Genomic DNA, 13,801 nt, shown 5'->3' with positions numbered 1-13,801 from the left:
GATTAATAGGTTTGGCATCTTATCTCATCCAACTCATAGTACTGCATCTTTGTTTTTTGGCCTGCTTGTGACTGATCGAAATTCAGAAATTTGATTGTCCAATAGACTTTTTCAGCATGGAACACTCAACATCACACTTCCTTGGATCATCATATCCTTTCAAGCCAATTATTTTCTTAATTACTATTTTCTAGATAACTTTAAAAACCATGTTACTCTCAAAACCAATGTGATAAACAAAAATAAAAAGAAAATCAATGTAAAAGTACTACCTGGCTAAAAGAGATATATAAAACATAGTGGGAGGTTCAAAGACTATTATCAATTTTAAGGAGGTGCAATTAGTATCTTTCTCTATCATATATTATTAATTGTTTACTAAGGTTTGACTCCTTAAAGTGGATCATAGGTCATAGTCTTTTAAAAATCTTAACTACTTGTGTAACGTTTGTGATGACAAAAATTTATAAGTTTTTTGAAGCAACATCTATATTATTTTTTATTTTGCAATCCAATATTTAAATTAGCTATAAAATATCTATCATAATTGTTTTTAAATAAAAAAATATATAGACATAACTCTAATAACATTCATCATTTAAAATACATCATATGATTATTTGTTTAGAGGACAACATAGAATTGCTTTGAAAGACACAAATACAACAAAACATGAATACATACGCAATACATAATTGTGTATGTACAAATACAAATATAAATATAATTATTTAAGACAATCGAAATACAAATACATACATAAATTCAAACTTTTGCTAGATTCAATTGATTAGTTAGGAACACGAAAGTAAAGTGGAATGTGATTGTCTTTGTTTGGAGGTGAATCCCAAACAGAGAAAGCACTTGAAGAGTTCAACCACTTATTTGTCATTTCTGGATGATGACGATCAATAACATCTTTTAAACTCTCAGTTGTGTTCACCCATTCCAAACCTTTTTTGGTGTATGTCTCTTCATTGAAGTTGCTTGTAAAAAACCTATCAGCCTCCAATCTCCTGTAATGTGTAATAAAGTTCAACCAAATTAAAATTAAATATAATCTTGAGTTAAAATATTCTATTTCTAGAATTGAGTATTTCTGATAGTATAAATATGTATTTCTGATAAATAGTAAAAAATAATATCATTGTTTAGATTTCAATGAAATAAAATTTTAGTTGTTTTTACCTAGATGCCATGAGAAGGAATATCACAAAAGCAGTCTCACTAATTGCAAAACCCTTTATCTTTTTCTCTGCCATGAGACCTACTAGCACATCAAGCTCCTCAACATCATTTCCATATACCTCTTTCAATACTTTAATTGCTTCCTTATCATCAGTCAAATCTTCCCATTTAGAAATAGGTATCAACAATAGTCCTCTCCTGAATTGGTTATATCTTGCTACATTCCTCTCTCTATCCCTATAAACTGCATAAATATCATATCAAATTAGAATGTCAATTCCATAACACTTGGTCTTAAAATTAAAAGTTGCAGTTCATATATCATACTTTCAAGAGTAGCCAAGTCCACATGATCAGATCTTTCTGTGCCATCTATGTTATGTGGTATTAGGTTTCTGAGCCATGATGGATAGTTCCAAAGTTCTAAGGCTCCACAAGCTTGATGACCCATTGATACTAATTGTTTTGCAACTCCTATCTCCAACAAGGTCTTTTCTCCTTGTAGTCCAATCAAATCATTCATTGGAACCCTAGATAATACAAAACAAAAGGATTAGAGAGTGAATTTATAATCTTTTCAATATTGCTATATTTGAAAGAAAGAATCTACGATGATGCAATAAAACTAATGATTTTCATACTCTTTGATTAATGGTGGAGATTTGTTTTGTCCAGGAGTGGCAGATATGTCTCTTAAATGCAGTGAATCAGGTAGAAGTGGATGCATTCTATAGACAGAAGTAAATTCTTCAGTTAAAGAGTATGGAACACCATGATTTTCTGATCTCTTCAAGCCTACCAATCCACCCAAGATGGCTCCTCCAACATGTCCAAATGTGTCCTTGAATTTCTTTCCCAATAGTCCATACCTAAAACCAAATTGAACTTTTTAGCAATCAAACCAAAATATTAATATTTATAACTAATCATAAACTTATTTCAAAATTATAGAAAATATATATCTTAATTAGTTCATCTATAATATCTCAATTCATCTTACCAATTGGTTCTCATGGCTGCCAGCAAAGTGTCAGTTTTAAGAAGCTCGACAGTCCAATCTATAGTGTGAATCTTTGCAATCACAGCTGAAGTTACTAATCTAGCATGACGATAAAGATCTTCATCTTCCAAGTCTGGATTTTCCTTCTAATAAAGTACAATATGGAAAAAAAAATATGTATTAGTTTTTTATATATAACTATATCATCAACATTTTGGTCTAGAGTAACTAATTAAAGGATATATCTAATGGATATATAACATGTATACCTTGATCGCATCACAAACAGCATTGTGTTCTTGAACAAAAAGTGTCTGCAAAGTTGTGACACCAGCCCAACTGTTGCGAATGTCACCTGAAATTGCAGTTCCATCTTCGTTATGAAGAAGATGACCTTCCTTTGATATTTTTAGCTTCCCATCTTTAAAAGTCCTCACTTTGTTCAAAACTTCTTGATTGCTTCCATATATCACACTTCCGTCCCTTTTATCATAAACATATACTCATGTTATGTGTAAGTTAACTTATATAGTCAGAGTACATATCATTAATTAAGTGTAATTATTTTTTTTTTAAATATTTTTTTAAAAAACGAGTTAAACCGAAGATCTCCGTCATCTCATCCCAATGCTTCGAGGATTCAAAATGCCACCCTCAAATTATATCTCGCACGTCCAATGATGGATGTTATTACTCATGTCCTCACAAATTTTTTTTGAAATTTATTTTCGTATTTATTGAAAATTTCAAGAAAATACCAGAAATTTCGAAATTCTCAATAATTTACAGCAGATTTCAAAATTTACTGGAAATTTCCAGTAATATAATACTCCCTCTGTCCCAAATTATAAGAGAAATTCTCTTTTTTGATTCATTGAATAATTAATGTATCTGGTCTATATGCAGACCAGATACATTAATTATTCAATGAATCTAAAAAGTGAATTTCTCTTATAATTTGGGACGGAGGGAGTATATTTTTTAAATTCATATAGAAAATTTGGCATGTTACCAGAAATTTTGGAAAATCTATTATAGATTTTTTTTCCCCTAATTAACCCCAAATTTAATCATAGACAATTTAAGATTAAGAAAATTTGAATGAATGTCGGATATAATTTAGGGGTGACATGTTAAATCAATCCTCTTTAGTCTTTTTAAATTTTGTTGATAAAGAAATACTTATATTATCTTATAAAGAGATTTCACATTAATAATTGGAGTTGAACTCAACTTTTCCATTGATAATCTTTTTAAAATGTAGTGTAATGTTGAATCTCCAATACTTTTCAGATATATAAACCATGACAAAGAGAATCAAACTTAATATACAATTATTTATAAAGTAATGATTAGTTTTTTAATCCTGCAATTGATGTTAGGAATATGATTTTGTCATAAAAATTGCAAGACTTAATTCTCAATTAACAATTCACTTTCTTTTCAACATTAAAAAAATTGCAATGTTCTCATTTCTGACTCAAACCCTTTTCCATTTTCAATTTTCTTACGTATTACCATGGAATACTCATCAAAGTAAAAGATAGTGATTGACCATCTCTTTTAAAAGAAAAATAAATAAACACATAAAAATAGTCTTACCACCATGGAGTACGAATGTTTGCATGTCCAGTCTTGATATCATAGAAGCCTGTTGAAATTTCTTTCGTTTTAAAGAATTTGAAAGATTTTAATGGACATTGACTTGCAACCTCACGTGGTGCACTCAGTTCAACCTATATATAGTAATAGCATTTAATATTTTCTGATGACATAAGTAATTAAGTATTTACTAAGAAAAGCCAAAGATGTAACGTGTAAAACTTTGTATGTATTTATTTTTAAATTGATGAAATCCATTTGAACCTGTTTAGTGTCCTCCAAATGGTCAATCCAATCATGTATCATAAATTGAATCCAAGAAGCTGCAATCACATTGAATTGTTTTCCTGTGTCCTTGTACGTTTTCCTCTCAAGAAGTTTTGTCACCACTACCATTGGATCTGGCTTCAACAACTACAAAAAACACATTATCAAACTATATATAATTTTTCAACTAAATTTTGTTTTCCCTTATGTTGAAATATAAATATTAAAAAAGGGTTAATAGTAATTCACCCCCTGTAATCTTAGCGAATTTTGCTTTTCCCCCTACCTACCTTTTGCCAAAACCTGCCTTTGGCAATGGTGGGGGTAAACCAAAACACGCTCATATTACAGGGGGTAAACTACTATTAACCCAACTAAAAAATACACTTTAGTCTGTGCCCAATTCTTCCAAATCTTAAAAAGTCCCTGCAAACCTTCTCAACCATGTCTTCTCTAACACCAGCCAAAGCTAAAAGATTAACATAAGTCGAACTAACGGAAAAGCCTCTAGTCGGGTCTGACTTCCATATTCAAATATCTTCCCTTTCACATCTAATCAATCCCGAAATAAGATCGAAAAATACCTCAAAAAATCTCCTCCTCCCTAACTAGAAAAGTTCGCCTCTATCTAAAATTCCAAACTCAATCATCCCCTACCCAAATACCAAAAGAACTCACCACCTAAAACTTAATTTCAAAATAAGAAATAATTTGGGAGACACACATGGATAGTCCCAACCAAAACATCATGTCAAAACGTGGTCTTTTGGCCGTCCCCGACTAACTTAACACAAGAGGAGTCAAATCAGTCAAACACTTAATCCCATAGAGACCTAAGGAGAGAAACATCTCTCCACCAATTGAATTACTAACCAAAATTAGATAAACAACAAACAAAATTGATTTTCAAACATTTTTGCATTTCCAACAATTAATAGTGAAGTTAAACCTAACTTCTTCTTTTTTTCACATCAATAATTTTTATTGTTCTTTCCTTATATCTAAATATAGCTAAATCTCAAAAAAAAAAAAAATCCAAAAAGTCAACTATTAAATACCCCCTCCGCTTTAAAATGATTGTTGTTTTACCTTGTTCTTCTGATCAACAGGGAGAATATTTCTGCCGAAGAAAGATCCTTGACTGCCAGCACCATCATTAAAAGGATCATTATATCTTCCATCAGCTGTTCTATATGGAAAATCAGATGGATTTGACCTAATTCCAACAGGTGTTGTTCCAACGTTCAAGAGATTGTATTCTTGATGAAGATGACGCCTTATGGCCAAGTACAATAGCCCTAAGAATACAGGCAAACGGTGCCATATTCCCAACTTGTCAATGGAATGCATAATCTGTACAAACCATGCAAAAAAAATAAAATAATGAAGTTAGAAGTCATGAGCATAATAAAGTTGAAATAATTAGTTAAAACAACAATTATGTATGTTATTTATAAAGAAACATGAATGAAAAATATAATATATATAGTTGATTTAGATGAAGAAAAGTAATTTTACAAAGAAGAGAAAGGCATCTATGATGGTCATTTTGGCCACTGCATCATGAAAATCTCCATGGATAGAATGTTTCACAACTCTTGAAATAAGAGTTTTAATGGGATCTGTTACTATAGACCACATGGTTTTGATTTGATACACAGATTAAATTTGATGAAATGTGAGTTTGATATTCTTCATATATAGGCTATATTTATATACGTAAAAGTGAGAGTTGAGAAGTCCATCTATGGCTGCCGAGAAAATGACCATTTTTATATTTTAATTAGAGAAAATGGATGGTGTACTGAAAGTTTAAATTATTTTTACACACTTAATCAATAACTATTCCGTCAAGTGAGACAATGAGTCTGTTTGGTAAGACTAATTTTTGAGCTTATAATTTATAAGCTAAAATGATAATTTAGACCTGTTTAATAACGGTCTTGTCATCACGAGCTTATAATTTATTTTGCTAGCTTATAACTTATTTTTCGGATGCTATTTCAAATAGCGTTTTAGCTTATAGCTTATCATTTTTTTCTTTTTTTTATCCTTATTTAAAAAAAAAAAACCACTTTTATCTTTTACAATTTATTTTAATTTAAAATAAAATAATTATGTATTAAATAACTTTTATGTCATTTTACATTTATAAGTTAGTTGAACAGATAAATTTACCAAACACTTCAATTAGCTTATCAGCTATCAGTCTCAACCATCAGCTATAAGCTATAAGTTATCGGTCATCAGCCATCAGCCATAAACTATAAACTATCAGCCAACCGCTATTTTTATCAAACAGACCCAGTAAATTTTAAATTATTTATCTGATTTGACACTTTAAAATACTCTAATTGGATGAATGTGTTATTAATGTTTAGTTTTGTTCAAAAGTTGGTACTCAATTTAGAAAGCAACTAATTTAAAAATTAATTCTTATATGTAGTCACAGATATTGAAATTAAAATCATAATAAAATTTTTTATTTATTGATCCAACATACTCTATACATGAACCAGAGATAGGTGGAAATCGAATGAACTTGAGTTCTCCAGCGGTCGAGTGAGATTTCAATGCGATGGAAAGACCCGCGGCATTAAAACTCCAACACATAAATTAGTAAATGAGTGAAAAAATAATTTGAGTGTATGAATGAATGAATACATATAATGAAGTGTAGTGTATTGTGCTATATATAAAGTGGTTAGTTAAAACAGTCTCCATGAGATTCGACGCCACATGTGTGTGGTTGTTAATCCGATTAAATAGTGAGGATTGTGCTGGAGGCTGGAGTCACGTGTCTTTTGTTGGGGTGAGGTCTCACATGCTTCAAGTTCTTTTTTATGTGGTGCTTGTTATTGGGCTCTTCATTGTGGGCCTTGTGAGGGACCTAAAACAGTTGTCCCCTAAGTCCTTGTTCATATTGATAAATGAGGGATTGTCGTGCATGTCTTTAATTCGAATTCCAACAAGAGGAAGTGGAAGAGCTATGATGGAACATCATCAGTAGAATTGGGAACATGCTCATTAATTACCTACCTTGTTATTAGCGACATTTAGCAAGGGAATCTAGACGTGTAGCCCTAATCCTCACAAAAATGATGCCTTCTTGTACTAGAGTATTATTACCAATATGAATTAAGACCTCGATCGTTGGTGGTGTAGCTCGCATTTCCTAATATTTATTATCATTGTGTTTCATACAATTGTCTTTGTTGTAGGATTTACGGCGAGTCCTGAAATTACACTACTACAAATAATACATTATATGACAAAACGTTCACCTCGGCCAACAAACATTATATGTCACATTTTAATTTTAAAAAATACTACATATTCCCTCAGTTGAGTTGGAAACCGAGGGAAAAGTATCCAAGAGACATGCCTTCGAATCCCAACAACTGCATTTTAGCACCTTTTATTTTATTTTAAATTGTTTTAAGACCTATTATCTCGGTTGAGCTGGAAACCAAGTGCAAAAGAATTGAGGGGACATGCCTTCGAATCTCACCAACTACATTTTAACACCTTTTAGTATTTTTTTTAATGACCTATTACCTTAGTTGAGCAGACAACCGAGGGGTAAAGAATTGAGGTAACATGTCTTCGAATCCCAGCAACTATATTTTATCACCTTTTAATTTTTTAAATTTTTTATGACCTATTACATCAATTGAGCTGACAACCGAGGGATAAAGTATAGTTGTATTTTAATGTTTTTTATTTTTTATTTATGAACTATTACCTTGATTGAGCTAGCAACCGAGGAGAATTTTTTTTTGTCTAATTTGATAAAAAATTAAGTAACAAAATCTTTCAGTAATCATGATCAAGACATTGCCACTATAACAAATAACGCTTTTCATGACGAAGTTTTCACGTCATTCACAAAAAATTGAGGTTTTATTCCAAGGTACGCCATATATATATATATATATATATATATATATATATATATATATATATATATATATATATATATATATATATATATATATATATATTGTTGTCTCGATTATTTTAAAAACCAAGGTGATATACCATTCAGAACATGCTTTGAATCCCAGCTAATGCACTTTATATTTTTATTTGTTAACAACTGTAAAATAAATGATTTAACCTTTTGGTTTCTTTGATAACGTGAGGGATATAATAATCAAATTTTAATATAAAACATTGGCTGAACAGATTTCACCCTAATGTTATCTTATTTGTAGTCGCTCCACCGTCGAATGCATTTTTTTAGGATGGATTGCAAACATGAAAAAATATATTCTTCTACCTTAAATTTTTTTTTTAACTTTTGTAATCCATCTCAAACAATAGTGTTGATGTTGTTGTTGTTGTTGTTGAAGGTTTTGAACAATTGTGAGTTATTCCTAAAAGTGTTCACTAGTGGATTGCAAGTGCAAAGTTTTTTTTTCAATTTTTGGAACAAACACCTAATTAGAAATTGGATACATTCAAAGCATGCAAATTGTATACGCTAGTGAAGGCAGTGATAATGATAGCATCAACAATCAATCTTTGTGAAGGCAGTTCTGTCATCCAAGTGCATATCTCTAGCATCTTGTATGGGGTCTGAACATGCTGTATTATTAATATTATGGGTAAACATTTTTGATATTCTGCAAAGATTTGTTGCTATAATGTATTTTTGATATTCTGATTAAACAATGTAACTATTTTTTTTATATAAAAAATATTCTAACCCCTCGATTTTTTTTTTAAACCGAGGGGCTAGAGTACAATAATATTTTTAACAAAAATGGTTACATTATTTACAGAGAATATTAAAAATACATTGTATGCAACAAATATTGTATGGGACCTGCGCATGCTGCAATTTTAATATTCTGGTTAAACAATCTTGATATTCTGTGAAGATTGATTGCATACAATGTATTTTTAATATTATGGGTAAAAAACGTAACCATTTTTGTACAAAAGAAAAATTACTCTAACCCCTCGATTGTTTTAAAAACTGAGATGATAGTTAAGTGTTTTTTTCACTATTTTCAATCAACAGCCTAAAACAAATCTTTATCGTCCATTTAAAGGTTATCAATGCTCAAGAATCTAACATTAGTGATCCGTGTGAAACCTAAGGAATATCCATTATATAAGTTCTCTTACGACATTCGAAATCTAAATGAAACATATGAAGCGTTTGAAACCTAAGGAATCTTGGAAAAATTCTCTACGATGGATTGCAAGAGTAGAAAATCATCCGGGTTCAAAGTTTGTTTTATTAAATTTTTATTTGTACCGAAAATATTTTTTATTATTGATATTAATTATCTTACCTTTTTTTCACCAGAAACAAATACATACAAGATCCGTCTAGAATATCCTTTAACAAACTCTTTTGTTTTGTTTTGAGAAAACAGTTTCCAAGTATTTGATCTTTCCCAGAATATCAAGGAATTGAAGATCCAACATATGATATTCATGAACAATTAATGTAATATTCTGGATAAACATTGTGATCGCGACAATGGGGTATGTCTATGATTATGACTGCAAGTGCACAGTCTATCGTGTAGTTTTAAAAGATATCGAACCCACAAGGACTAAGAATCGACCTAATGTAGTTAATCGCTACTACGTAAATCTAAGGCTAATATCTGATTGATTATTGATCAGACGGGAATTAAAAAGGAATATTATTGAATTAAATCTAGGATAAGAATATCGGTATGCAATGGCCGGACTTCGGGGATCTAGTAAGCCATCGATGCGGATCGTAATTTTAAAATCACTTTTCTGTAGAAATCATTAGTTTAAAAACCTTCCTCTCACACTCTCGTGTTTATTGATTATGATTTCACTATTAAACCTAAGTGAGCGCTCTCGCTGTATCAATTAAAGTTCAAAGTGATTTTTGAAAACCAATGAAAACTAATTACCCTTAAAGCGCTCTCGCTGTATTTAAGGTTAATGCCTAATTTCTAAGGTCCAGTTAAAATCTCAAACTCTCGTTTGTATTGATCCTAACTTCTATTATTTTTAACTCTCGTTACAAAACAGTTTAATTAAGCGTTTAGAAATATCAGCCAGACAAATAAATTCAATTAAAAAACTACATTGATAGTGTTACTCGATTCCCTCGGTTATGTGACCTTACATACCGATAAAAATAAATTAGCTGGACATTGTTTAATAAACAAAACAGGATAGATATAGCATGTAAATAATGATCCAGGCATAATTCTATAAACTAACATAAACTGACAATGATAATTAAATGCAAATAAATAAACCTGAATTAATATAGCAAACTGAATTTGAAATAGAGCAGCACTGGTTCTTGAATCTTGAGTTCTGGAAATTAAATTTGACGCTAAAACTAAAACTAAATCTGAGGCTGACAAAGAAAACTAAATCGCAATAGAGTTTCCGGTGTGGAAATCTATTGCAGGAAGCGGGTAGGAAATAAGAACAGAATCTGGAAATTGCAGAGGAACTAATTGACGGCAGTAGGGTAAAAATTGCGTCCTCTCTCAATGATTCTTGAGGGATATTTATAGAGTTGCAGATTCTTGGGTTTTATCACGTTCCGTAGCTGTTGCTGTTCTTTCGGAGGAGAAAATGGCGGAGAGTTGGAAAGCTGCGTCTTCTGGGCCTGGGTGTGTGACTAACGTCACACACCAATATTAAGGGGGGTGCCGAACGGAAGAGAGGGGGGTGCGCCGACCGGCGTGGACCTCAGGGTGCCCCACGTCACGTGCAACTCACTTTTGCGCATATGGGCTTATTGCTTCAGCATTGCTTTGGGCCTCTTTCCTTCTTCTATTTGCACCTCCTTATTTAAATGTCCTTTTAAGCAATTTCTCTTCCATTTTAGGTCCTTTTTCCGACTATTTCTTTTGCGAGCTCCGATTAAATAAATTCCTGAAAACAAATAGAAATAATAAAACCAAAATAAAATAGAATAATAATGCATGTAAATTAAGCTAAATATACGATACGTTTTCGTGTTATCACATTGTAACAAGTTTTATTAAAAAAATGTAATATTTCAGTAAACACTGTAACGACATTTATTAAAAAAAAAAACTAAGGAACCCTCGGTTTTTATGATAAACCGAGATAAAAAAAGTTGCTAGTTTTTGTAAATAATAAAAGTGCAAAAAATGGGGTTCGAACTCATGCGATAATAAACCTTTACCTTGGTGTTTTAATCACGGAGGTGATAAGACTTTACTTTTTATGACGACCTTATTTACCTCTCATTAGTGAATCCGAGCGCGAATATTACAACTATCCATCTTGGATGCAGAGTGCTAAAATGTAAACTTAACCTAATGAAAGTATTTGCATAAAGTACAACTCCATTATCTATGATGGATTGCAAGAGCAGGAAAATATTTTAAAGTTGGTTCCTTAATGTAATCTCTTCTCTTTTAATTTCTTGTTAAATTTTTTTAATGTTAGTTAGGAAAGCATGAATGTAGCTTTGCAATGTTACTTGTTGTTGTATCAAGTAAAATATTTAATATTGTTTTTGTTGTTGTTGAGATTTAATGTATAACGATCATATTGATTTTGTTGATTTGTTGTTATTGTTGTTGAGATTTAATGTTTAAGAATTCTACTGATTTTGTTGTTGTTGTTGAGATTAATATTTAATGATTCTATTGATTTTTCTTTTGTTGTTGTTGTTGTTGTTGTTATTGTTGATGATAATGAGGAAGATTTAGAATTTTTCAACAAACTTGATGCTATGCAAATTAAAAAAGGGCTAAAACTAAAATTATATAAACATAGTATTTCACCTCAGATATTAATTCTAATCGAGGGGTAAAGTGACGCGCTGTGAAAATCCAAAAAATGTTGTTGTTGGGGATTGAACCCATGACCAGTTCCATTTTTCCCCTCAGTGGAACTTTACTTGCGGGGAAAAGTGGCAAGATTTTAAGGCGCATAAGGCGCCCTTTGTTACCTCGCCTATGAAACCGAGGTAAAACCCATTTTTCATCTTCGGTAAAAAGGTTTTTTGTAGTAGTATTATCATATCCCTTTTTCGTTTCTCGTGGATCTTGAGAACTCTTCTTATCTGTTTACAACTTCTTTCATCTTCTCCAAAATCCTTCAGCTGTTTATTATTTCAACCCATTTGTGCCACCTCTTTTGGTGGAGTGCTCAACGAGCAAACTTTCGAGTTCATCTCTATTAAGTAAAATTTCAAAACCTTTCTCTTCTTTTAAATCAGTTTGCTTTGCTAGGGTTTATGAAGAACGGGATTTTGAAGTATAAACTCACCGTCGATGGTGGGATATTGGGTGGTGATATATTCTTTGGAAAGTTGTTAGGCCCCTTACGAAATCCTTTGTCATAGATTACTTTTAATAGGAATGCAAAACTCAATTTTATATCAGCCTCGTGGTTCCACTTATGGTCATTTATTTTTATATGTTGACATACATTTCAAATGGAGGACTCTCGTTCAAGAGCTCGAGGAGCGATAAAAGATAACTTAGTTGTGAGGGTAGATCCGGAGACATTGGATATCGTCTTTGAATTCATTGATAATGGTTGTATAGATCATGCCTTCATTGAGGTGGCCCTTCCTCAGAATGGGGGGTGCATCCCCTCAAAGGGTATGTGAGGATATGCAATAAGTATGATGGGTATGTCATCCCTCTCCATGAATGCATATTTTCTTTGATATGTTTATGTCTTCCTTTCAATCACTTCGAGGTAGGCGTTCTAAATTCCCTATCAATACCCGCTTGGAAATTGCACCCGTAGAGCTAGGCTTACACCAATGTATTCTAGTATTTATGTGAGTATAATAAGAGTGTGTTGACCTTGACACTATTAATTATCTCTTTGAATCTCAACGCAGCTTCGTTGATTCAGCGCATGGTCAAGATTTGATTTCTCAAGAAAAATAGCAAGATGTTTGAGGTTTAATCTGACGGCGTGATATTATCTTGTTACGCTTCATACCAAGGTGGTTCATGCTAGAATATGCAAGTTTGAGCCGCCTTCCGAATCTCGAGCGAATTCTCCAAGTTCTAACGTCTGAGTCATTTCTTGGTGGACACCAAGTTTTATGTTTACAGCTCACACGACTTGTCCCCAGAAGAAACTTATCTAAAGAAGAAAGTGATGGCCTTCTTTGACGGATGTGGTTTCATTGGCGGAGTTTCTTCTTTTGTGGCAATGCCAAAGAAATAAAATAAACGATGAATAGAAACACACTGCACTTCTTTTCTATACTTCTTTCATGGCGACCATATTCTTATTTTCTGGTTTGGAGATAAAATGATATGTTATTACATGATGCTACAAATGAATAAGATTCATAAGGTCTTTAATTCTTCTGTGGGGGCCATCAATGTTCCAACTATTAGGGGTGTTCCTGTCACTAGGTTTTTTGCTTGTCTGTTCTCACTTAACCCTCTTGTCTTGATCCCCTGAGAAATTTGAGATTCTCCCGATCATCCTGCGACAAACGGTACTTTTGAGAGGATAAAAGTAGAAAAAGATAAAGGGATAGTATAAATCCAAATTCTAGTGTATTTTGATATGAGAAAAAACCCTTTATTTATAGGAGAAATTTTAGCTAATAAAGAAAAATGATCAATGAGTTTTTTAACTCTCATAATTAATTATGACCTAAGTTTAATTGATTATGTAGGCTAAATATGGAAGATTTTCAAATCCATTGTCTCTTAATTGATTATAAGCTCATTTAAATGACTAGGAGGCATTACAAAATACTTAATAGATTAA

The 13,801-nt window shown here is 31.8% G+C and overlaps 1 protein-coding gene across 1 annotated transcript; it reads right to left on the bottom strand.

Annotated features, from left to right (window-relative positions):
- Positions 1-580: 580 nt before the first annotated feature.
- Positions 581-5,766, bottom strand: LOC131652761 (alpha-dioxygenase PIOX-like). Its single transcript, XM_058922718.1, has 10 exons — positions 5,576-5,766; positions 5,147-5,410; positions 4,055-4,204; positions 3,791-3,924; positions 2,458-2,671; positions 2,189-2,334; positions 1,830-2,057; positions 1,516-1,718; positions 1,189-1,432; positions 581-1,016 (listed from the first exon to the last, which is right to left on the bottom strand). Exons 1-10 carry the CDS (start codon positions 5,696-5,698, stop codon positions 791-793), a joined length of 1,932 nt encoding a protein of 643 aa, XP_058778701.1. The 5' UTR covers positions 5,699-5,766; the 3' UTR covers positions 581-790.
- Positions 5,767-13,801: the final 8,035 nt, after the last annotated feature.

The sequence above is a fragment of the Vicia villosa genome, linkage group LG2 (assembly GCF_029867415.1).
Source record: "Vicia villosa cultivar HV-30 ecotype Madison, WI linkage group LG2, Vvil1.0, whole genome shotgun sequence".
Classification (NCBI taxonomy): Eukaryota; Viridiplantae; Streptophyta; class Magnoliopsida; order Fabales; family Fabaceae; genus Vicia; species Vicia villosa.
This window is presented reverse-complemented; position numbering and strand designations above follow the sequence as displayed.